The following is a 26,755-nucleotide window of genomic DNA, read 5'->3' as shown; positions in this document are numbered from 1 at the left end:
AAATGTGTAAACATTCCAGGTCTCCTTCAAGAAAATGAATGAAGCCAAAGGTGTAAGGTGGAGGTCAACATTGCTGTGCAGGACGGTGGGATTTAATCAGCTTTAAACACAATGTCACTTCATTAAAGGTAGAAAAGCCAAGCAGCTATAAAATACCTCCACTAGATTCAAGATTGGCTTGTTAATGGCTTTGAGTTCATATATTTAGCAAAAAAAGTTACTTATTCTGGTTAAGAGATGTGTAAAATATGTACAGATCTGAAATAATAAGCTGTTTGCTGTGGCTCCTTTTGTGTGAGTGTACTTATGTGTCCTCCACTAGGGGGAGTCACACATCATGCTCCACACCATGCTGGTCTCCTCATATCTAATACACGATGGATGGTGCACAACGTCCCCTCTGACAATTCTACAGACACCCAGAAAGCGAAAACCACACAAACTTGTTTTTCAGAAATATTTAATAAAATTAAATATAATAAAACTGCTCTTATATTTACAGTCAAGACATTCCTCATTTATCTTGGGCAACAGTATGCAGTGGGTCTACATGACCATTCGCTTCTTCATGATGCACAATTTTTGCTCTGTACAAAACAAAAAACGCTAACTTTTTTTTTTCTGTATAAAAAATATAAGTTAATTTAAAATTGAATTCTAATTAAGAAAATAACAATGGTAATAATCACTGATAATTGTGGTAATAATAGTAATATAATAGGAACAATAATATTTATAACAACCATAATAATAATAACAATAATAATGATAATAGTCTCTAAACATAGTGCATATGAGGGGAGAAAAACTGGGCTGTGGGTGATCTCAGTGAGGTTTATGAAGCTGTGTAGTTCCTCTTAACTCAGACTGCTGCTGTTTTTTTTTCATGGAGGTTTGGGTGGGGGGGTTTGGGGGGGGTGGGGGGTTTATGGCATTGGCCGAAAGCTAGCACACACGCGCGCACACACGCATACACACAGGACCAGAAAGTGCATGACTGCCTAAGATAGCACCATAAGAGTGTAGCTTACGTCTCCAAACATGAACTGTTCCTACACACATTGCACATGTGCCAAAAAAAAAGAAAAAAAAGAAAAAGAAAAATAGTTCTGCGCACATGCTCGATGCACTTCACTGGAAACTGTTCTTGATTCTTGACAGACACACATATCTGATGGTGTACTCCTTTGGTACCCAAGAAACCCTTAGTAAGCTGTGCGCCATCATATTGGTTACAGTCACTCATCAGTCCTGCTGTGTTTACATGAAGGATTTCAGAGCGCAGTCCTGTCTCTAAGAACTCGACCTCCTAGAGGCTGAAAAAACAGAAACGTGATCAAACTGATGTGAGCCAATTCAAGCTGAAGCACGATGCTGATTGGCTGGAAAGGAAAGACCATTATTCAGGGAATTCATCTGTTTTGCTTAGGATTCACCTTTCTAATGATTTCTGGCCATTTTTCTATACATACAAATGAACTGCACCCTAATCGCATGATTAAGTATCAACACAGTTTCAATTTTTTAAATTAGAAAGAATAAACACTTACTGTGTTACTTGTTTACATGAATTTTGGGGCATTTCTATTCATTCTATTCATACAAATTAAATGCACCCTCATTATGTGACGCTACTGTGTCATCTGCATGTATGTGTACAGTCATATGCAAATGCTTGAACATCCGTGGTCAAATTACAGTGTGTTGATTTTCTAAGTGAAAATATGTCAACATTTTTCTGCAACTTAAAACAATTAGTGTACAATTTAAATGAACATAACCTATTAACATTAACATATTGGGAAAAATAAAATATGAAATGTAAAATGTGGTGTCTCATCACACTTTGTTTCATTTTTATTTTTCAATATGTTAAAATCAGTAAACAAACCACAACTGTGCAGTAAAATGTGCAGAAGTGTGTTCTCAGCAGAGGACGTATTAAATTATTTTCACTTCGAAAATCAACGAGTCATTTGACTGGGGCGCCAAAACTTTTGCACACAACGGAACAGCCTCAGAAGATTTCATTTTTGACATTTTTGTCTTAATTCTGTCTTCACAGAATTCAGTATTTGGAGTTTCACTCTGGCTAAGAGTGCTGATGTTCAAGCTCAGCCAATAAACTGCCTTCATCTCCGCTGTGACTCCAGCACAGAGGAAACGGCACTCGCGTCGCTGATGGATCACTGCGCGATTTCACTGCACATCCACACTCACTGCCATTTCATCATTTTTTAAATAATTCATAACATCTAAATGGAAAGACATTGATTGCTTAATTGCTGTGTTACATTAGGATTAAGACGTTTTAAGGACTTTCAGTGGATCTTTAATGGTCCAAGCCTTTCATTTGTTTTTGTCCTGATCGTTTGTCTACACTGTAAAAATCATTCAGCGTTTTAACCTCAAAATAAACTACACAAGTATGTAACCTGGCTGCCTTAAAACTTTGACTTAACTGGATTTCTAATGGTAAGTTAACAATAATAATCTGTGTTCAATGGAGCCGAATTTTAAAGACAATCCGGTTACTTATTTTTACACTGAATCATTTTTACAGTGTAATCTCGTTCATTTTTCAATGAACTTTATTCTTATTTAATTTTAGAGACACAATCATTAAACATGATCCAATCAGTAAGCTTGAGATCGATCTGTGCTGCTTTAGAATCAAACATTTTGGGGAAAAGAGCAGCAGGACTGGAATTCGTTTTGCGTTAAAGGAGTTTTACCTTCCCTCTGCTCAGAAAATACCAAGACGTTTTAAAGAAGGACATTTAGTGGATCTTTGATGATCCAAGCCTTTCATTGTTTTTGTCCTGATTGTTTTGTCTACACTGTAAACAATGATTCAACGTTTTAACTTCAAAAAAGTACATATGTATGGAACCTGGTTGCCTTAAAACTTTGAGTTAACTGGATTTCTAATAGTAAGTTAACTGAATAATAATCTGTGTTCAGTGAAGGCAAAATTTAAAGGCCACCTAGTTACTTACTTCTTACATTGAATCATTTTTACAGTGTAATCTTGTTCATTTTTCAATGAACTTTATTCTTATTTCATTTTAGAGAGACAATCATTAAACGTGATCCAATCAGTAAGCTTGAGCTCGATCTGGGCTGCTTTAGAATCAGACTTTTTTGGGAAAAGAGCAGCAGGACTGGAACTGGAGTTTTATCTTCTCTCTGCTCAGAAAATATCATGAAAAAGAATTAAGCACTGAAGAAACATATTCAAATCATGGCTCATCATGTGCATAAGATGTTCTTTGTATGTCATGTCAATTCATCAACAGTAAACAAGCCTATTTTACTTGTAAAAAATAATAAACTGCGCGACTGACGTTGAGTACCATTAATAGTCATTCATTACTCTTAACGAGACTTTGCTGTTATTACTTCATGTGTCGGCCACTGTAACGTTTCAACATTCAGTGCGGAACATGTATTACTGGTTTCCCTGGAAACGAACGGATTGCCCAAGGTCAAGCTCTATTAGGACTAGAGGATCAAAAGCTGATTTGTACATCAGTTTGAACGGTCATAGATTTTGGTGGAGGAACATTGTGACTCTCGTGTGACTCCGGTGAGGTTCAGAATTATCTAACTTCTTCCGTCACAACAGCTCTTTGCTTTGGACAGATGCGCTGCAGGGTTTGTTTCTTTTCTTTTTTTTCTACTCCTCCCCACATAGAATAGGCTGTATTTCTTCATTCAAGTACTGCAAACGTTTTTTGCGCAAGTTAACACGAGACCGCCGGTGCGGAGAGCTCGTCTGCGCCCCCACGCACCTTCGCGAAACATTCCTTTCGTCTCTCTTAAAAAATAGCAACTCCCAAGCAGGTTCTGCGTATGATCTTTTTTCACCACAGCAGGAATAAGTTACTATTTCAGACGACCTGAACCCCAGTTACCAGTCGTGGAGCTCCGACTGTAACCGGAGGTTCAGGTTTTAAGGCCTCTTCAAATATAAGACCGCAAAAAGAAACACGTTTGAAAATATAGAAATGAAATTGACCCCAAAACCAAAACAGCAAAAGCGACCATCAGAGGAAAACTCTTGAAGCTAAAGAAGTCCAATTCTGACCAAAAGTGCTCCCACCCAGAGCAGGCTTGTGGTGACTGGATCCCAAGTCCTGGCTGTTGACCATGAGAGCCGTCAGGGTCAGAGCTCTACACCTCTGTCACCCGCTGAGGTAACTCTATGTTTAATTTTTTTATTTATTATTATTTTTTTTTTTGTTGAAGTTTTTCCTTTAGTTGCTCGGTGAATATCACCTCTCCTGCCCGGCCTCTCTGCTCCCCCTCGTCTCCACCGGAAGTGGGACTGTTCTAAAGGAAGTCCAGTGTCTCTGGCAGGGTACGGGCAGTGCTGCAGTCAGGGTCAGTTGTCCACTTTGACCGGCCCGCTCTCAGACAGCTCGCTCGGGTCGCGCTCTTCAGGCGGCACCCAGGCGGACGGCTCCTCCCCTCGTACTATTCTCTCCCACTGGCCCAGGTTCTCCCTGCAAACACAAGCACATTTCAGAAAACACTTTAAAATGTATCTAATTCTGTACTGAAATGAATATTTGAAATATTATGAACATTACAGCACTGTCACAATGTGACACCTATAATTTCTGCTACAAAGTGTGATGTAATTTGATTATTTCTATCTCATGGCTCATTAAAAACAAGCATAAATTCTATCAAACCTTCAGTCAGTACCACACTGTGTGAGCAGAAGAGGAGATATTTTATATGTTTTAGGCCTGACACTAATTTTTTAATTCCAATAACAATATTGATACCGAAACCTTATTGGCTGATACTGATAACAATACAGTATTTCTACTTTAACCCTATGGAACCGAGCGTCTCGCTGGCGATCCGTTCTGAGTATTTGTCCCATGGCCCCTTGAGTTCATTTAAATCTGCCCGCAGTAGAGTCATAGCACAAGCATGTCCACTGAACTGCGTCAGCGTGTACCTACGTGCTACCATGTTTCACTGTGGATCTGACGTTTTCCTGTATTGCAAACTCGCAAAAGATCGCAAAGTGCTTATTATGTATTTCTTCAAACACAGTAATGAGAAAATGCTACTGATGTGTGACTTACGCATGTTTTTCTTTTCCTTGATCACTGTATTATGTAGTTTTGATTAGTTAGTAGTGGTTATTTTAATAGATATTATTGTGCAGCACTTTGCCCGACACTCGTTGTCTTTTAAATGTGCTATAGAAATAAAGGTGACTTGACTTGACTTGATTTATATTAGCTAACTAACTGTAGTGACAGTGGAAAGTGTGAATGAACCTACTCATGGAAGGATTTTTGTATTTTTACTATTTTCCACATTAGAATAACAATGAAAGATGCCAAACTATGAAATGATACATACAGTCACTGGCCAAAAAACAAAAAAAAACCAAAAAAAAAAAAACCGAGTATCTCTAATATGGTAACTTTACAGGAAAGGGCAAAAAGGGCCTTTACTTTTAATGTAAGTTAAGGTAAACAGATTTTATTCTGATTTTGGGGCATTTCTATTGGTCCAGTCAATGTAAAGGAGGACTGCCATGTTCAAATGACGTAGAAAAATTTTAAAAATGCCGAAAATGAAGATACACATTTTTCTTTGAACAGCGACGATATGCAATAAATTTTTGACCTTCTATCAAATATGGCTATTTAGGCCAGGGGTGTCAAACACAACTACTAAAAGGGCCACATTAAAAAAAAAAATCTCCACAAATCTGTGGGCCAGAGAATATCTCTTTTTTCATATTTAATTAACATTTTGCTAAAACCCAAACTGGCCATTGTTTATTCAAAATACGCCAATACGTACAGACAACATATAGGCACTTGTATTAAACCTTGAAATATTATATTGCAAGCTCACTGAGAGCACGGCTCGAATTACTAAGTGCTTATTACATATTTCTTTAATCACAGTGACGATAAAATGCTACTGATGTGTGACTTATATTAACTAACTAACTGCAGAAACAGCAGAAAGTGTGAATGAACCTACTGACAGAATGACTGTTTGTATTTTTACTATTTTCCACGTTAGAACAGAACAATGAAGATGCCAAACTATGATACATATGGAATAACTGCAATCAGAAATTTTTGACCTTCTGTCAAATATGGCTGTTTAGGCCAGGGGTCTCAAACACAACCACTAGAAGAGCCATTGTAAAAAAAACAAAAAAAAACAAAACAAAAAAAAAAAAAAAAAAAACACCTCAACAAATCTGTGGGCCAAGAACATCTATGTTTTTTCATATTTAATTGACATTTTGCTATAACCCGAACCCATTTGTATCACGTATACAGGCTCTGTGATTGTAGCCTTTCACTCTCAAGACCAGCTGGGCTTCTGGGTGGAACTATGGGTGATTTGAAGGGTCTTTAATTGCAAAAAATTTGGAGTGGGATACCGTGTCACAAAGGTTGCAGGGCTTAAAAAGGCTTAAAATATTAGACACAGCTCCCAAAAGTCAGTATGTACATCTACACAGCTGACCTAAGATTAAATAACACATTTCCCTTATAATTTCTCTGATTTTTCTTTTTTTATCCTGTTTTATAGTCGCTCTGCATCTGTAAAACAGCTTGTCACAAAACCAAATTTCAACATTTGAGAAACCATTTTTAATATAAAACAAAATTTTTAAGAGGTTTAACTTAGGAATTGTATAAATCAGATTCATGTTTACTTTTTATATCATTAACATTATGCTAATTTTAAAAAATGCATTTATTTAAAAAATTCATTTGTCACAGAGATTGTGGTCACTGGTGTTATCAGGACTCTTATGTTACATTTTGACACAGTATTTTCAGCTCTATTAAACTGCTTCTTTGGGTCGAGGCTCATCAGAGAGGAAGCATCTCAGGGCATGAGAAGGCGAGTCACACTTACTCTATTACTCTTACTATATTTTATTAATTTATGAATAATTTCAATAATAAAATTAATTAATTAATAATTTTGTTTATCAGGCAGCACATAACTTCGATGTGTCACTGGTGTTATGTGCTTTAATGGCTGGGTAATAAAAATTTTGTCAAAATAATGCCAAATATCATTTTATCACTGATTTTAAATAGTGGCACAAGGTCACCTGACCAACCAATCAGTCAGCCAATTTACAAAATCCTCAGTTTTAACCAGAATGTCACTGGAGACACCGTCACTGGTGTTACACCATATTCATACACCAGTGACTGTAAAATAGGTTTGGAATTAAGCTCTCCTTTTTACATATATAATAATAGGAGATGTTAATGGACAAATTAGGATTATTTCGTTTTGAGATAAAAGAAACTGATTTTTAAAAAATGTGTCCACCTGAATTCCCACTCCAAATGGAGAATAACCCGATTAATCATGTTAGAGAGTTAACTTTGACACCACTAATTATTTGATACCAAAACAAGCAGAGAAAAGTTGGCAACACAGAACTGTCGATACAGAAATGTAAGTCAAATGTAAAAAGAAACCACTACACAAAATAAAGCAAGCAAAAACAAAAAGAATAACTCCAGGCATGTAGGGGTTAAGTGCACTGCAGAGCGTGTGAGCTAATGGCTTTTACACCATGTGTGGTGACTGTGAGAAAGCGATGTGATTCAGAATCAGTCACGCAGTGAAGGTCTGAGTGTGCGTCTCGTCCCTGAAACACAATCCGTGCTTGTACACAGTGAGGACAGCAATACTACAGGGCAGATTGACCCAGACATGCAGGAAGGGAAAACCCGCACTCCACTTTTTAATCTGTCGACCTTTTACAGCAGTCTTCTCACACTATCTGAGCTCCAGAGGAGAGCGTGAAAACTGTAGCCTTTAAAGCCCTTTCAGTGAGCAGCACTGATGCCATTTGCTTGTCCCCAGATATGGCTGGAAACACTGCAGGACACACTGCTCAGAGTCCAGCCTAGGACCCACTAACTGACGCTGCCACAAATCTGTTTGCATTCCCCAAGAATCAAGGTCACCAAGTTTTTAGGTTGGGCTCATACACGGACAAAAGAGTGACCACCACATTGGTCCTACACATCAAACTCTCTTATATAGAGTGGAAATTTGTATCCAGGCCAACAAATACAATTGACAACAGTATTTACTGCATTCGCATTGAGATATATACATACTAAGAGAAGGTACAGCATCTTTGTCCCCTTTTCAGCAATTAATGTTAATGCGTTTATGAGAAGAAACAAATATCAGAAGAAATGACTACTGGAAGTTTAAAACAAACACATCCTCAGATAAATAAACAAATACCTCTAAATGGAAATTAAGCTGGAATGTATTTATTTTTCTCCAACCACATCTTCACTATGATGGCTACAAGCCATTAGCAGGGACAGATAATCATCTAGGCTATTTTAAACAGAGGAGCAGAATATTTTCCAGTATGAATATAAGCTGTAGTTGATGGTGGCCCAGACCCTGTTAGTGTGGAGTTCTGTAAGGTCTGTTTTCCAGACTAAGACTGTAGGCGCTATAACAACACACAGATGCCGTACTAGTTGTCCTAATAGTCCAAAATGCAAGCAGTATTCATTTTTCCCCTGATTAATATCATGAACAAAAGAAGTTTCTCCTCATTTAATTTCTTGTTTTATTGGCATAACATGTATAGATCACCAACTGATCAATCATTGAGTGTGTTTACATGCACTTAATAATATGATAACTACAGAAAATCAGATTTTGTCAGAAACCCAATCAACGCATTTATATGCACTTGAGTAATCAGAAAATGGGAAAACTCCAGGTCTACATGAGTCAGACAGTGATCAGACTTCTGTTTTGCAACCAGCCAATAAACTCACATAAGAAGACGTGACGCAAACGTAATGAAAAACTCGAACTACATGCTGCAGCTTGTGTCACTTTACCTGAAAAAATTAACATACATCATCTAGAAGATGAAGAATATTTAAATTATTAATTTTGTCAAGAATGTAGTTGGTTTCAGTGTCGCTCCAAAAGTGTTTGGCTGCGTCTCGCGGCAACACTGCTCACTTATTTCCGGTACAGCAGTCTGTTTTTGCACATGCACAGACTGAGAAATACGAAAGAAATCAGAGTAAGAGTTTATATGCACTGGGAAATCTGATTACTGAGCTAAAATCCAGCCTCTTTATCTGATGTCTTTATTGGATTTCTAGATCGGAGTATGGTGTTTACATAACCAGTGAATAATCGGATAACTGCAGAAATCGGATAATGATCGGATTATTGAGTGCATGTAAACACACTCATTATCTTCTTTAACCACGGTAACTGAGAACACGTTCTCTTATCCAGTAATGACCCGGTAAAGCACAGCTTCACTCTAGAGATCCTTACAAAACACTGTAAAGCTCTAAAATGTCTGTATTTTTTAAACCTTACCAAACATTTTATGACCAAATTGTGCTTATATACGGTTATATATTAAGTAGTAAATAACTGTAGTGACGGTTGAAAGTGTGAATGACCAACTCATAGAAGGATTTTTGTATTTTTACTTTTTTCCCCACGTTAAGAAAACAAGGATGTCAAACTATGAAATGACACATACAAAATAACAGTAATCAGAAATTTTTGACTTTCTATCAAATGTGGCTGTTTAGGCCAGGGGTGTCAAACTCAACCACTACAAGGGCCATATTAAAAAAAAATCTCAGGAAATCTGGGGGCCAGAGAATGTATTTTCATTTTAAATTAACATTTTACTATAACCTGAACTGGCCATCGTTCAAAATACACCAAAACATACACACGAAATATAGGCACTTATATTAAACCTTGAAATATTATATTTCATTTTTAAGCCTATCCATGTGCTTGATCGAGACACCTGGCTTTTGTATTTTTTTTGCTGCAAGTTCAATAATCCTTGGGATCAGTTTCTGAGCTGCTGAGCTGAGTGTTACATTGGTTTAACTGTAGCTGAAATGCAGCTAGTGTGTGTGGTGATATGAGTAGTGTGGTACATTTGTGGTGTAACTGCTGTCATAGAGTGTTTTTTGGGAGGAATGCACATTATGTTGCAGGGCACACTGGGGACTGTAGCGCAGCGCATTGTGAAACTGGCTAATATTGATAAAAAATCAAACATAATTGTGCAGGTCAGATAGGATTGTGCCTTGTGTTTGACATATGCCGTTTAGACCTACCTGAGCATTAAAATATGTACAATATACACACATATATACGCAGAGAAAGAGAGAAGAAATATGATTTTCATATGCAACATGCATAATTTAGTTCTCTTAAAGACATAAAAGTAATGCAAGTAACAATTCTTATTCAGTCAGTGCCTCTAATGTGGTTACAAGACATTTCACTCTAATGTGTTACACTACTTTGTTACAGGGAAAGTAGTCACATTACTGTAACACAGTACTTTGTATCATTTTACCCTCCATACTGCATATTTAAGATGATGAAAAGCATACTTTCAATCAGGTCCACAGTGTTGACTGGTACTGTAGCTAATCAACTCCTAATGCACCATCAGTGTTGAATGGAAGTGTATATGTAAAACGGCCTAATGCTGCAGTGATTGGTGAGTAACTGACCTGCAGGCACTAAGAAGAGGAGCGGAGGGAGGGAACAGCTCTGCCAGGGTGGTGTAACAGGGAATGGCCACAGCATTATAAAACCCCACCTAGAAGCACACAGATCGCACAGGACAGTGAGACTCTACGACAGTAGGCTGTATAAAGAACAACACTGACTATAAGGTTTAACAAGTACACACACACACACACACACACAAACACACACATTTATATATGTATATATATGAGGAGCTGGCAACTTATGTCCCCTGAATGGACTACACGCTTCAAATGTCCATGTTTCAGTCAGAAGAAGCATCAAACCCAGGCTGAATCCCAAATGGCTCTGTACTCCCTAAATAGTGGTCTAGCTATGAAAGTGTAGAAATTCTAGCCTCTACAGTCAAATAGTGCATCATTTATTGAGTATGGATGAGCCCCAAATGACTATTTCTTAACTATATTTTGCACAGTTTGGCTGCAGGTTCCAGTATTTAAATTCCTACATAGTGCACTACACAGGGAGCATGGAGTTATTTGAGGTTCAGCCCCAGCGTGAGAAGAGTGGCGCTGCTGGATTGGTGCTAAATAAGACTTGCAGTAGTAATTTGGTGACCAAAAAGTGCGTATAAAGTGAATCTTTTTGCATTAAACAGTGCTGTGTTATCATATGTTCACTGTTATACAACAAAAAGTTACAAAAATGAATGAAATGACGCAGAAGACAGCAATGGGTGACCAAACGTTTTCTTCATTCAACGGCTCACAGTTGCTTGACAAAGTACCATACTCTAAAAAAACTACACTTCTTGGCAGAATACCTGTTTATGTTAATTATTAATTAATAATAACAAATTATTTTCTGAAAAATTGTGCATTTTGTCATATTTCATGTTGGCCACCGATTTATAAAAGCAGTGAGCCACCTGAGGCCGTACGTTACTGCGATTTTATCATAGGAAAGGGAGTTTTAGGCAGCCTTCCTGTGATAAAATCGCAGTAACGCACACCCTATTATACATATATAAATTATATAAATGGCTTTCATACATATATATATATATATATACATGCACACACACACACACATCATGTAACTCTGTTGGCTTACCAATTCAACTTGAAATAAAAATAATAATAAGGGCTTTTAAAGGCAATGGCTGTTCAGTTTCTCTGCAGGTGCTGCTTTACCTGTCCCTGCGGAACCTCGTTCTTCTTATCCCTGTCCATCATCGGAATGGGCTGCATTCCTATCTTCTTCATCTCATCCCCCTGATGAAGAAGAGATGACAAGGAGAAAGTGCAATCAACCTTCACATATTTTGCCCTCTTCTCTCAAAAATGCCCTCGTGTTTGACCACACTGAAGCTGTCTAAATATAAATGAATATGATTAGAAATCTGCATTTTAAAAAGAGCTGTGATGGAACAGCAGCGAAGTTCACCTCAGCCCAAAACTCTGCGTAGATGTCGTTGGCTGTGAGGCGAGTGACCGGCCACAGTTTGGTAACAGAGCAGAGATCGCATGCCGTCATCATCAGACCAATCACGCGGTCCCTGCCATGGACGAGAAACAAATCAGGATTACGATATCATTGAGATATCATTACCATAGCTACTGAACCGGCGGCCCAGTGTATCTGTCCTCTCAAGGCACAAATATAAGCTTTGACTGAGGTGCCCGTGCAAACGAATGATCTCTGACCTGTGCGCATGGTTGTTTAGATCCAGTGCCCCTGTGCTCAGCAGGTCGGCCAGCTGCTTGCGGTTGCCGAAGTAGAGTGCCAAGTCGGTGGCGATGATGGCCTTGCGGATGATCTCCAGCACCTGTTCGTACTCGCTGGAAGTCAGGTTGGAGAAAATATTGTGCCCTTCCAGCTATGGGAAACAAAGAGATCAATAAAAAAGCAAAAGCTCCACTTAGGAGGCGTCCGGCTCAGCTGGGGGGGAGCAGCAAAGCCGACAGAAGTCCTCTCCCAAAAGTGAGCAGCTGACAGCGGCCCTATTTGAAGACGGGACTTTTATGTAATAAAAAAAGTGGGGGTGGGGGAGGAAACAAACCGTGGTTCAGGCTTTGGTCTATGACTTCAAGTGAGGGTTAAGAACGACACCAATAAATGAATAAATTTAATTAAAACTGACGAAATTCATGATTCTTTTGCATAGCATGGAATCTTTTTTAGCCTACTTCAGTTTACAAAGTGCTTAGTAATTAGATGATGAGCTGAATAAAGTGGGAAACCATCGCCTGATCCGGAATCTTCAGGGACCAGTGTGCTGCGTCTCAGAGAGTCGAAACCACCCGAATCTTGAAATGAAGAGAAATTGCCCTTAATTGTCCATTTATATGAGACAGTAGGATCCTCCTTGATCATTTCAGATTTTTGTTGCCCCAGCAAAACAACATGGGTTGAGATCATGTTAACAATTTAACAAGACTCACAAACCCTTAAAGCATTGTTTTGTCTGGCTAAAGAGGACTGCACAACATATTGCTCTTTAATCGAGATCAGCTTGCGCAGCGCTGATATCCCAGAAGCCCTACAACCCATCACAGTTTTTTTTACTGGTCCACTTATGACGTTCGTGTGGTCTCATTAACCAAAAACAGTCATGGTTCATTTTTACAGGGCTATTTTCCAACCCATCTTTGTCCATTAGAATTAAACAGACTGATTCTACTGCTGTGCCTTTAAGACTGAGATATGTAAATGAGCTCTGTTCTGACTGGCTGTCCAGTATTGTGCCTCGTTTATTAGAAAGCAGTCCAAGCTGAAACACTCCTGTTTCACTCCTGTTACATAACTTCAGCATGAATGTGAGGAGCTAAGCTGCCATAGACTGAACAGACGTATATAAATGCTGTGATTGTTGTGACGTCACAAAAACAGTGAACTTAAAATGTGCTGTTTTTGTAGCTTCATTTCCATATCTGGACTACAGAGTGAACGTTTTCCATAATACAGTAAACAAAGTATATATATATATATATATATATGTATATATATATACATATAGTCTGTAACTGTAGAACTACAAAGTGCTCCTATATAGTAAGTGGAGCTGATAAAATGGACAATGAGCGTAGAAACAAGGAGGTGGTCATAATGTTATGCCTAATCGGTGTATATATATATATATATATATATATATATATATATATATATATATATATATATATATATATATATATATATATGTATATGCAATAAAGAACAGTCAACCAGAACAGAGCTCATTTACATATCTCAGTCTTAAAGGCACAGTAACAAAAACAGTCTGTTTAACTCTAACGCATAAAGAGTGGCTGGAAAATATTTATGTGAAAATTAATTATGGGTGTTTTTTTGGTATTTAAAACAACACAAACGTCATCAGTCAGAATCAATAAATAAAAGAAAAGAAAAGAAAAGAAAAGAAAAATGCAGGATATGGGTCTTTTTAAAAATATCATACACCACTACTGTGAAAGGATCAAGGAGGAGTTACTTTCTTTGAGGGAAGTGATGGAGTCTGGATGGAGTGAGAGAGAGGAGGTGAAGACAGGGACAGGATGCAGCTTGAGCAGCTCTGTTTTCATTGTAGGAAGCCCAGAGGAAATGGATGCAGTTTGTGGGAGCTCTACCTGCAGGATAGACACAGTCTGGGAGAAATGGTGCTGCTCCATGGTGGACGTGGAGTAGAGGGCCGCCAGTGGATGGTCAAACTTCTGCAGGTAGCTGTTACTGTAGCCCCGGTGGTCCAGGTCATGACACAAACAGGCTATCAGCAGGCCTTTCCTCTGTGTGTGAGTGTGTACATCAGGTAGAAACAAGAATCAGGCCATGTTCACCAAACACGAGGCTGCACACTGTCAAAAGCCTCACACCTCATCTTGTTTTGAATTTTCATGCATAAGTGAAATTAGTTAAAATGCCCTCTACACACTTCTGCACATTATAACGCACAAATTATATTTATTTGCTGAATTTAGCCCCTGTGTGGTGTTGGGGTTTGTGGGATCCATTTTCAATGTTTACCAAAAGAGAAAATGATGTGATTTATTATTATTTCAATCTCAGATTCTTGTCCTTTGCTCATTTTCTGTGAAGAACATATAAAATAACACATTTTCAGTGTCTTCACTCTGTTCACTCACTACACATGTGTTTGTGTGTGTGTGTGTGTGTGTGTGTCTGTGTGTGTGTGTGTGAGGGTGGACAACATGGACAGGCTGCTGACTGGCTACAGCTGCTAAAGGAGAACCATACACTGGCCATGCGATATTTTAAACATCTGGTATTTTTACATAAACTGTTTTGGCTGTATTGATTTAAAAATCCAATAATGTGGTGGCTCACCAGACCACTGAGTAACAAACACATCAACACCACACAAGGGTTAACATATTGCAAAAAAAACCCAGAAAATATAAAATGTGCCATCACTTTCGCACCAGCCAAAATTTATGTTTTCTTTTTCCAATTGTTAGATTCAGCAAATATACAGTAACTATGCAAACTATTGCAAATGACTGTATTCAGTTCTGGTGTTGGAGTAAGATGATTAGGTCCACAATCTTTGGCCCACCACAAAGTGGATTAAAATGTGTGGCAATATATCGATTTATAGGAGCTTTTCCCCCCAAATAAACCTGGTTAACCCATTACTGTCCATATCTGACACTTTATATTTCTTTTGGTCCATATATTTCTGAGCCAGAGCACAAATCAAACCATATGGCTAAAAAGTGAGGTTTATCGCTTAATTTATCACATTAAATTCTTTTGGTGACATGGGACCACTGTTTTGTTAAAAAATTCAAATGGCACTACAGTTAGATGTTAATTAAAGGTGTAACTGTAAAAAAAAACAAAAAAACATTTTAGATCAATCAAAACAAACTCAACAGCATTTTTTTCTTATTATACCAAAGATCAGTTTCTGGATATAAATTGGTCATATTTTTGTAAACCAACAAGAAAATGTATGTTAAAAAGACTGTTCATAGGAAGGGTAAGAAAGACTTTCAATACCAATTTTAAGAAGCTAAAAATTATGATAACTGATCATATTGGTCAATATAATTGAATATAATAAACATTAAACAAACTCCAGTAGTTTTAAATAGTACTTCACTGACTGATACAACTGTCTACTGTCAACTCTGAATGATCAAATATGACTAGAATTACTTGTCAAGATTTAATACATTCAAATAAACAGAAGCCTTAAACACAGAGCTGCTGAGATTTGGGTTTTATAGATTATTTAAATTTCTATTTAAAGTTCTATTCAGATGAAGATGTGCTATGATACTGCACTCAATGCCCTCTACAAAGTGGTACACCATCTTTAAAATCCCCAGTCTTCACATTAAAGGTCTGTGTTTCAATATAATAAATCAAAATACTGTTGTTTTCTTAGCCGTCTCCCTGCTGATACAGATAGATCCATGAAATCAGCTAATTACTGGCTGATTTTATCAGCTGATTAATTTATCGGTCACGCTCTAGTTCAGACGGGGGGACGTACTGACCTCCAGTTCGGTGAAGATTCCAGAGGTTTTCTGCAGGATGGCGTACATGCAGTGGGCCACCGTCACAGCATGTTTCCAGTTGTGGTATGGAACTCGTCTGTAATTCTTCCGTACCGACATTGTGAAGCGACACAGTTTCTCCAGCTCAAAACTAAACACAGACAAAAACGAGCAGTTCAGATACTTAAACAAACGTATGACGTTACATACGATGACTAAAGAACACGGACAGCTACTCAAATTTAGCCCAATTTCATTCAGTCCTTCTGAAAGCAACCAGACATCTGAACTACTTTCTTATCTAAAGCACACAGACATCGGTGTTTATTCTAAGGCACTCTTGCGTCATTTACACCTGCCATTGAAGCAGCTAAGAGGTCTTGGGATTTGAGAGGCGTGAGGCGTCATTCTCACCTGCTTTTTCCACATGAACTGTGAATCATGTACACAAAGACTGCAGGCCAGAGCTCCTCATAGGGGCTGATATCGAAGTGGAACCTATAAAGGTCAATGAAGAGAATAAATCTTATATCTACTTATCTCCATATATATATATATATATATATATATATTATATATATATATATATATATATATATATTCTGTACATTTTAATGCACAATTTCTGTTTATTTGCTGAATTTAATATATTACAAAAACAAAACATAAATCATGGCCTGTGCAAAAGTTATGATTCATTCCCCCAGAAACCTTTTTAAGGTCTAATATATTAAGTTTGTTAAAAATATGACTATGGTGGGTTATGGAGCTGTACATTTAGTTTCGAGAGGAATATATATTATATCGCTGTTGTCAGAAGAAAACCTCATATCTTTATTTCTGACGTTTTCCAGTTTTTGACATAATTTGAAAATGCCTGTTTCCATTTACATTGTGTGTAAATTTCATGATGTATGGACTAAAAGAAATGGCCAAAATGCCTTGGAGAAAACATCTGGTTCCATTGACTTACATTAAAAGTAAAGCATGTTTTTTCCTTCTCCTGTAAAGTTACCATTTTGGAGATATGAGTTTTTTTTCCAACAACAGCACTATGTATATATGTAAAAGCAAAACTGTCTGCTGTTCCAGTTCTTTTCCTGTAACTGTGTGTACCGTGTGATTATATTTCATCATCCTGCACATGATAAACTCACACTCAGACTCTTTACAGTAAATGGATGCTGTTCTTAAAGGGGCATTTCCCCGTATATGTGCTGGGTGCCTGATTTAAAATTTTCAGCAAACTTTTTTCAAAAACTTTTTTTTTTATTTATATTGGGCTTCATCTTTAGCTTTTTTCTTGGTTATATTAAATGGCTTATTTTCTCACAAATTCTGACAAATGCTGCCCAAACTTAACGCTTTTTTTGATATACAAACAATAATGCCTGGTTGAATTGTTAAAAACAAACCTAAATAATTGATTTTTGAATTAATTTTAATTTTAAAGTAGTTTTAAGTAACATTTTCCAATTGAAGTGACCCATTTCTCATTACCGCATTATCAGTAATATCGGTAATGAGACACATACGTGGACACACCACAGTAATGAGAATTTGGGTCAAAAATGCCAAAAAACGTCAAAATAGTAAAATGAACTTTTTGCTGCACCAACTGATCTAAATCACATGAACACTTTATCTGTGTGATGTTTATGACACTCAAACATTTATGGGAATGTTTTGAAGTGGCTTTGTTGAGTGACCCGTAACAGAAAGAAAACACATTTTACATTTATGTTTGTCTTTGTTGACATTGAAACATACAAAAAAGTTGCAGGTAGGGATTTGAACCTGTAGATACAGAATGTAAATCATATGTAAATACGATCCCCTACGTAAGTAACTATGTAAATAAGTGTTATCACAGAATGACTTTTACATATTACAAAAACAATGATAATAACTGTAGAATAATGAACAAATGTTCTTTAATTACTGATGATATACATAACATACTCAGAAAGATGGAGTGTGACATCATTTATCATTGGAAAAGTAATATATGGTTGGATTGTCAAACACCACAGCGTCTACTCACAGCTCAATCTCTTTGTATATGGGGTCTGGAAGGGTCAGCTGTGAGAGGGTCTTCCATTCCTCCGATGTGCAGATACTGTGATATGAAAGCTTCTCCATCGTCACCCTGTAGATGCACTCCGAATGTCTGATCCGGTGATACATCTGCACACACACACACACACACACACACACACCTCGGTCAAACTTTCCTTCATCTGCAACTTATTTTCTGTTGAATTAACCCATCGTACAGACATACAATCATATGCAAAAGTATGGGCGCCCCTGTTTTGTTGATTTTCTAAGAGAAAACAAGTTGACACATCCTCTACAGAGGACACAGTTCTGCAAATTTGAATGCAAAATTACTGTTTATTTGCTGTTTTTAACATATTCAGCAAAACATTAAATGTGGTCTGTGCAAAAATTATGGCACATTTTATGTAGAAACTGTGGACTGAATTTTGCAGAAAACTGGCCTTTTAAGTGTGTTCTCTGTAAATAATGTGTTAACTTCTTCTCACTTAGAACATCAATAAACCATTTAATTGGACTGGGGGTATTCAAACTTTTACATAAGGCTGAACATATACACACACACAAGCATATGCACACAAACACACACGCAAACCACCATCAAAAAGCTTTGTATATGAAAAAAAATGCATTTGCCAAGTTTCCTCTCACCCAATCCTGCGGCACTCACAATATTCCTTACTCTTTTTTATAACTAACTGAAATAGCTGTGGGTGCACTGGGTGGGTATTTTTTTTTCACAGTGTTTTCCCTGCAATTATTTAGACACTAAAACTGACACCGAGGAAAACAAGCGTTAAGCCAAATTTCCAAAACAGTAACATGTTATGCCAAACCTCAGACACAATTCCAGCTTTGTATTCACATATCAAAAAACCAAACCACACTAATGGCAAACCTCGGAACACAATTTATCTCACACACAAACACTGTGCTGCCATCTAACGACGTGTGCTGAGGTCCTATTTGTCCTCTGAGTGTAAGTATCATTAAATAAAGTTAAATTCTGAGTGAAGATTCAAAGCATTTGACGTATCTGATATAGACAGAGGGCTGTTTCTGGCTGTTTCTGGCTTGTGAGTGGTTTTGGGGTTTATGTGGAAAATAAGTGACCCCAAAAACACCCAGTAATGACAAATATCTTATTAATGACCATTCTCTGCCAAAAAACGCACTGAAGCAGATAAATCTAAACTCCGCCACAGTGCCTTACTGTAACTACAGTTATTACATCTCAATCTAACCATCACCAGGTAAAAAAGTGTTTGTAGCCTCAAAATATTAAGGGGTCACATTAACTAGCATCGATACAATACTGGGTGTCAGTATTGGGCTGATAACCCCAGAAAATACTGGATCGGATACCGAAGAAAAAAAAAAGAATGAAGCTGACCCGATTCTGTCACAAATCTAGACTAAAACAGCACAGAACTGCTTGCTGCATCACAAAACGCAGAGCAAAGCAAACTAAGTAACGCTATAACATCAGTAACCACACGATAAGGTCACATGACGACAGTGAAAGTGTGGCTAGTACAGTGTCTGAGGACAATCGTATGCTGAAGTTTGAACACCCCCGGTCATTACATGTTTTGTTGATAATCTAAGTGAAAATAAATGAACACATCCTCTACAGAGAACTTAAACACGGCATTTCCTGCACAGTTTAGTACACAATTTCTATTTATTTGCTGAGTTTAACATATTGGAATGTGCAGAAGTGTGTTCTCTGTAGAGGACGTGTTCACTTATTTTCACTTAGTAAATCAACAAAACATACAATTTGATGAGGGGAGCCCAAACTTTTGCATAAGACTTAGTTTATCCTGTTGTTTTTGGAAGGTTTGCTGCACTGGGGACTTCACCATAGTAATAAGAGTGCTATATAAATATTACATCGTATAATTTTTCTTCATTTTAAAGCTTAGTACTTTTTAAAGGAAAAAATATTGACTGTGTGTTAGCCGACACTCAAAGTTTCAGCATCAGTATTAGCATCTAAAGATAAAAAGAAAGACAGAGATAGATAGATAGATAGATAGATAGATAGATAGATAGATAGATAGATAGATAGATAGACAGATTGAAAGATAGATCGAAAGATAGATCGATAGACAGATAGGTAGATAGGTAGATAGATAGATAGATAGATAGATAGATAGATAGATAGATAGATAGGAAATTTAGCAGCCAGTATCAGTCACACAACACAGCACAGTTATAATAATAAGAGTGATACAATATAAAAAGAAGAATATATACAAAAAACCTATCTACAGGTGTATATATACAACAAATCTGCAATAAGATCTATCCTGAGATAAAAGGCAGTGCAATAATGAATGTACGAGGAGGTGCAGGTAACAGCTTATACTGACAATACTGAATAAATATGTGCATATATCGGTTCTGAAAAAAGCAGCATTGTGCATGCGTACATGGTTTGACACTGTGTGACATACTGTTATTTATAATGAACAGAAGTACACTGCTTGGGGACGCGAGCCCTCCTAAAGAGGACTGTATTGCTGTTAATGTTGTTGTTCGTTAGTCTAAAGATAAGTGTATGTATTATTGTGTTATTCTGTGTCGGGGGGTGTGGGTGTTCTGTGTTGGGGGGTGGTCACCATTAGGGTTAAGCCTGTGGCTTTTAGTGACCTCCCCTACGAGTTCAGTGTTTTATATGTGCCTTCCTGCCCTGGTGTTTACTAAGGTGCAGTTCTTGTGGTGGAATCATGGCGTCCCGTGTTTTACTCTATGCTGACACTACGGTATATTATACAGTGTCTAAGCAGCATCTAAGCAAGTCTGTTTGAGATTGCTTAAAGGATTGCTTCACAATGATCAAACTTTAGCTAACACACACACACACACACATATATATATATATATACATATCATCAGCTAAAATCATCATTAATTAGCTAAAATTTCTTGATCGTACTACATATAATATTCATACAATTTTGATTTTGCCTTTTTGTTCATTGTACGCAACTGTTTATGAACAAGCCTAAAAAGACCAAAGCAGCCAATCAGCCATGTTGCTTTCTAGCTGTTGATACTTAATTGCTTCCAACTGATGATAGAAACAAATCAAGCTCAAATAAACAAACATTACTCACTGCTGCCCTCTAAAGGTGTTACAGCACCAGTCACAACTTTTGTTGTTTCCGTAAGACCCATAATGTGTTTTCTGCTTTCTTTTATTTATATGCATTTGCCTCAAACAAACAGGCACAAACACAATTCACATTCTCTTTGTAGTAATGTAAATATACAACTGCGAAAGCTAACTGTGGAAAATACTTGCGATCAGCTAAAATAACTGTGATGAGGCAATTTGGAATGATTGTGGCAGAGGCCTAGCGGTCAATCAGTCAAGATATGTTTCATAATATACTATAACTATACTAATGTACTACAAATATAGTCTAATAAAAATATAATCCTGGCTGATGGACTGCATGTGGGGGGAGGGGAAAATGAGATTTTTAGCTGAACTACTATCAAAGCGAGATCACCCACAGGCCCTTCAGCAGGGCTACGCACAGCACTGGTGAATGCACTGGTCTGCCACTTACATTTGCACAGTGTAAGGCCAGAGCACAGAAGACAGCGAACATCTTAAAGTTGTTCTCGTCCGTTTTAGTAAAGGCACTTCCGCTCAGCTTGTTCACCATCTGCACGACGCCTATAACGGTCCCCCGGCTGACGATGGGCATGCACAGGATGTTCCGTGTCGTGTAGCCAGTGTAGAGGTCCACTTCTCTGCGGACAGAAAGGAAGAGAAGCATGAGGAAACAGAGCATAAAAAACCCCTTCAATTATAGATGTAAATGATCTGACGCTGAGTCAAGATAGGAGAGAGGAAACAAACAGAGCAAAAAAGCTCTTTTGATGGTAGATGTAAATGAATGTCTAATTCTGGCCTCTGTACCCGTGGCCTATCCACTCCACTTTCATTTGTGTGCTCGTATGGAAGGTTTGTCATATTGGGGGATATTCCAGGTCATATAACAGTTCGTTCCGGCCACGCAAGCTGATTGGTTGGGAAGCGTTCTAACTGTGCTGTTATTTCACCATAACATCACGTTTTTTTCCACAAACACTGTATCACTCCGCTGAGACGCTGTTGCTAAGTAACGACTTTGACAGCTGTAGGTGACGGTCAAGCCATTTGAACGTTTTTACTTCTTACTTTGCCACAAACAGAAAATGGACACTTTTAAGATCACATTTGACCAACAGCCGATTTGGTCAGACTCTGAAGATGAGACGACACTAAATTCCCAAACTGTCATCACCACTGAGCAGCTTTTCAGTCGGCAGCTGTGACAGAAGAACAGCTAAACAACCTGGAATCAGCCAGAAATGAACCCAACACCATTCGCCAAACTAAATGGGCTGTAAGATGCTTGATAGTTCTGCCTCCTGATGGGATTTGGCTTAAAGGTTACAAATAGAGACCACTAGTTTCCCGTAGAACACCTTTAGATCCTATTTCAAAACCGTCAAACGCACCCGGAATCAATCAATGGTCACCTGTTAAACTATTAGGATCGTTTACATCGTCATTTCAACCCACCGTGAAAAGTCAAAACACACTACAAAACCACCAGGAACCAACAGAAACACATAACGGTTTCTATGGCGTCTTAGTATGAAGGCAACAGGACACAATATACGATCCGTCCTGCTGTTTAGTTATTTGTTGTTTGGTTGTTGTTGCTTATCCACATTAGGCTTTGGTTCACACTGCCTGTCTCTAAACTGATTTCACTGAATGTGTGTGGTGAAGTTTTCCCTCCCATATGTTTAGCCGACTTCTACCCATAATGCCTTACATGCAAGCATCAATTAAAAGAAATGCACAATGTATTGTACTGCATACACAAGTCAAAGTTTGGACACACCTAATTAAATATGCATTTTTCATAATCTTAAAGACATTTTGATCTCAAGGCTCGAGTTTGAATTCTAATGAAATTTGCTAATTGTGTACAAAGTGGTATCTACATGAAAAAATTAGCTTAAAAAATACATTTAAATCTAAAAAAAAGATAGAAAAATGATATAGTACTCTCCAAAAGTTTTCCAAGAAAATTATATTTAAGTATCTACTCTGAGGAGGGAGTGTTTATTTGTTAAAAAACAAAAACAAACAAAAACATTTAGCATTAATACGGTAAGTGGTGATTGTATATATGTTAACGTGTTGGCTGAACCGTAACAGCCCAGTTTTAACTGTATTTTTGTATTTATCATTCAATAAGCAGCTTAACTAATCAATCGTTCATTAAATTAATCTATATGATAGTTGGGGACGTCCAAAAGAAATCTGGAACCAAAGCTGTGTTCTTTTAACTAGCTTTGAAAATGTCTTTAAAAAAATTGTTACTACTGTTTTTAAAACTGTATTCATGTTTATTTGTATTCATTCTAGTTAAGTTATACACCGATCAGGGATAACATTGGCTACGTTTACACAGCAGGTAAAAGTGCCCAAATCCGATCTTTGTCCTCAAATGTGACACAGATGTGTGTCTGTGTGTCAGTGTGAACAGCAAAAAACACACTGAATCTGACATTTTCAATTCCTATTTGAAACGCTTTCATATGTGGTACTGAAATCTGATACGTATCCGATCTGCGGCAACGCGACTCAGTCTGAACAGCCAGATCGGAATTCATGCGCTGCTGAGACTCATAAACATTTAGTCTGATGTTTCTGTACCAAAACATCAGAAGAGACTTCTTTTGTGCATGCGGGTCGGTTTAGGAGCTGATCTGTTCAGACTGATGTCTCATACAGACCACATTTAAAAGATAATCTGAACAGACAAACAAAAAAATCAGATTTGCTGAGAAAATTTGAAGAAAAAGAAGATTTGGGCCACCTTTACCTGCTGTGTGAACATAGCCATTATGACCACCTCCTCAGTACCTCAGTAACACTGATGTGGTGGTGGTGTGTTAGTGTGTGTTGCGCTGGTCTGAGTGGATCAGACACAGCAGTGTTGCTGGAGTTTTTAAAACACCTCAGTGTCACTGCTGGACTGAGAATAGTCCACCAACCAAAAATATCCAGCCAACAGCGTCCTGTGGGCAGCGTCCTGTGACCACTGATGAAGGACTAGAGGATGACCAACACAAACTGTGCAGCAGCAGATGAGCTATCGTCTCTGACTTTACATCTACAAGGTGGACTGACAAGGTAGGAGTGTCTAATAGAGTGGACAGTGAGTGGACACAGTGTAAAAAAACTCCAGCAGCACTGCTGTGTCTGATCCACTCAGACCAGCACAACACACACTAACACACCACCGCCACGTCAGTCTCACTGCAGTGCTGAGAATGATCCACCACCCAAATAGTACCTGCTCTGTGAGGGTTCATGGGGGTCCTGACCACTGAAGAACAGGGTAAAAGGGGGCTAACAAAGTATGCAGAGAAACAGATGGACTACAGTCTGTAACTGTAGAACTACAAAGTGCACCTATATAGTAAGTGGAGCTGATAAAATGGACAATGAGTGTAGAAACAAGGAGGTGGTCATAATGTTATACCTGATCAGTGTGCAGTGTTTTACTGGTCATAACACACTCATACTCTATATATTCTTTAAATGCTCCCAGCAAGTATATATGGATCTTCACGCTGAGAAGTGATCCCAGGTGGCTCCTCATGAAGCTGCTTGAGAGAACGTGTTATTTTATATAGTGTGTAATATATATACAGACACTTTTGTCTTCTGGAAGTTATTATCCTTGCTGTTAATGCCGAAACACTAACACAGCACATGAAGAGAAGAACAATGCATCTCTCCGTAGCCATGGTGACGGCAGCTTCATGTTTCTGCTGGAGAGTTGCAAGGCCGTCTCACAGTTTGCCCTCGTTTATACCTTGTTTATACCCTCTCTCGTGATTAGGGTGCCCTCCACAGTGTAACCTCATATGGAGTGACACTGTAGTGGAGTGTCAGTGGTGAAGGGTGGGTGAAACGGCAAAACACACCACAACTAAAGACATTTTAACAATACATATCAGCCTTTATTCATCAAAACTGTTCAAAAAAGACTGCAGATTTGGTCGCCTTTAAAGACGTACAATCCACACTGCGTCTGATTCATGAAACTTTTGTATGTTGGGGAGATTTGAGCACAAATGATGAATCAGCTTCGGTGCGTGAAATCAAGCGCCAGCCAACCAGTACTTCATTTATCATATCATTTGCGTGAAGCATGCACCAATCCATGAAGTTGTTTCAGTAAGGAGCCAATAAAACAACAGCGTTCAGTGGTTTGTGAGCCAATGGCTGTGCTCATGGGCGGAGTCTGAGGTTGTGCTCCCCCTACTGATCAAACGTCATAATGCTATAATTATGACAACTGAACAGAAAAATGTGAAACAAAGAAAATGTGTTACAAACTCAATTCCAAAAGGTTGGGACAGTAGGCAAAATGCATTTAAGGTAGAAAGCACTGCTGTAAATCTAGTTTCACCTGTTTTTGAACAGTTCAGAGAAAAGATATGGAGTGTTTTTTGACGTTTTTCAGTTTTTGACATCATTTAAAAGACCCCATTGTCCTTTACATTGTATGTAAATTTTGTGATGAATGGACTAAAAGAAATGACCCAAAATGACGTCTGGCTTCCACTGACTTACATTAAAAGTAAAGTAGGTTTTAAAAATTATACTCAAATTCACACACACTCCTATCAGGCGTGTGATCTGAGTGAGATTTTGTGAACGAGCTGGAACAGTCAAAATGCAAAAAAGTCACGTTTAAATATGGCCATAAAAACTCAATTCAATGTTTGGAAAAATAAACTATTTAATAATGAAAAGAAGGAAAAATACATGAGAAAAATTTAAAGGCACAGTGTGCTGACATCCAATCAGCTACTGGTTACTATGCAGTCTGCACAGTTACTAAACACCGTTTGTTGTTGTTTACAGACTCTACAACTGATCGAAATCTGTTTTTTCTTATACATGCGATTGTTCAGTGTTCCAGAAGTACTAATGATCCCCACGCTGCACTTAGGAAAGCATACAGTGATGTAATTTACCATGCTAATGATAACTTACACTGCCCACCTCTAGCAGGTTTCTAGCTCATTTTGAGCTTTGGGGAACCACCTTAAAGCATATTGACACGAAACGTCCACTCAGTCCTGCTAGCAGAAGCATCTGTATTCTGTGACAAACAGCATGATTAATAGAGCCGATTAGGTTATTTTGCTACATCTAGCCCCAGAGTCTTTCTCCAAGGCAGTTAATTATACATGACTAACGCCATGAACACTTAGAGGGACGCTGCAGTCTACTGAAGCCTTGTGTGAGACTCATGTCATTTCTCCTCATCCAGCAGCCCATAACAAGAACTTGGTTGTGCGAGTTGTAATACAGCCATGTTATGTACAGTTTATATACAGTGATAAACAGAAATGCTGTTACCTGTTGAACCGTGGGTCTGCATAGGCGTCTGGAATATTCAACACCTCTCCTGTCCGCGCCACTTGACCAGCGATGCCTTTCTCTATAGAAAACCTAGGACACGCCAAATCCATGACATGAAATTAAAACTACGCCACATCATCATTATGTTTAT

At 38.0% G+C, this 26,755-nt stretch overlaps 1 protein-coding gene across 4 annotated transcripts in view; it reads right to left on the bottom strand.

Moving 5' to 3' along the window:
* Positions 1-447: 447 nt before the first annotated feature.
* The window catches only part of pde10a (phosphodiesterase 10A), a 188,394-nt gene continuing 162,086 nt past the window's right edge, over positions 448-26,755 (bottom strand). For 2 of the 4 annotated variants that reach the window (XM_036573720.1, XM_036573721.1), the window contains exons 12-22: positions 26,602-26,694; positions 21,722-21,908; positions 18,121-18,263; positions 16,491-16,574; positions 16,077-16,227; positions 14,184-14,339; positions 12,264-12,436; positions 12,004-12,115; positions 11,751-11,831; positions 10,578-10,666; positions 448-4,508 (exon numbers count right to left, since the gene is read on the bottom strand). In XM_036573720.1, coding sequence (XP_036429613.1) covers positions 4,388-4,508; positions 10,578-10,666; positions 11,751-11,831; positions 12,004-12,115; positions 12,264-12,436; positions 14,184-14,339; positions 16,077-16,227; positions 16,491-16,574; positions 18,121-18,263; positions 21,722-21,908; positions 26,602-26,694 — 1,390 coding nt within the window. In that variant the 3' untranslated portion in view covers positions 448-4,387. Of the gene's footprint in view, positions 4,509-10,577; positions 10,667-11,750; positions 11,832-12,003; positions 12,116-12,263; positions 12,437-13,871; positions 14,340-16,076; positions 16,228-16,490; positions 16,575-18,120; positions 18,264-21,721; positions 21,909-26,601; positions 26,695-26,755 lie in introns of those variants that run through there. The other 2 variants (XM_036573722.1, XM_036573723.1) reach the window with 2 other exon arrangements.

Source organism: Colossoma macropomum, unplaced genomic scaffold (genome assembly GCF_904425465.1).
Source record: "Colossoma macropomum unplaced genomic scaffold, Colossoma_macropomum, whole genome shotgun sequence".
NCBI lineage: Eukaryota > Metazoa > Chordata > Actinopteri > Characiformes > Serrasalmidae > Colossoma > Colossoma macropomum.
The sequence above is the reverse complement of the archived record's forward strand: the minus strand, read 5'-3'. Positions and strand labels throughout refer to the sequence as shown.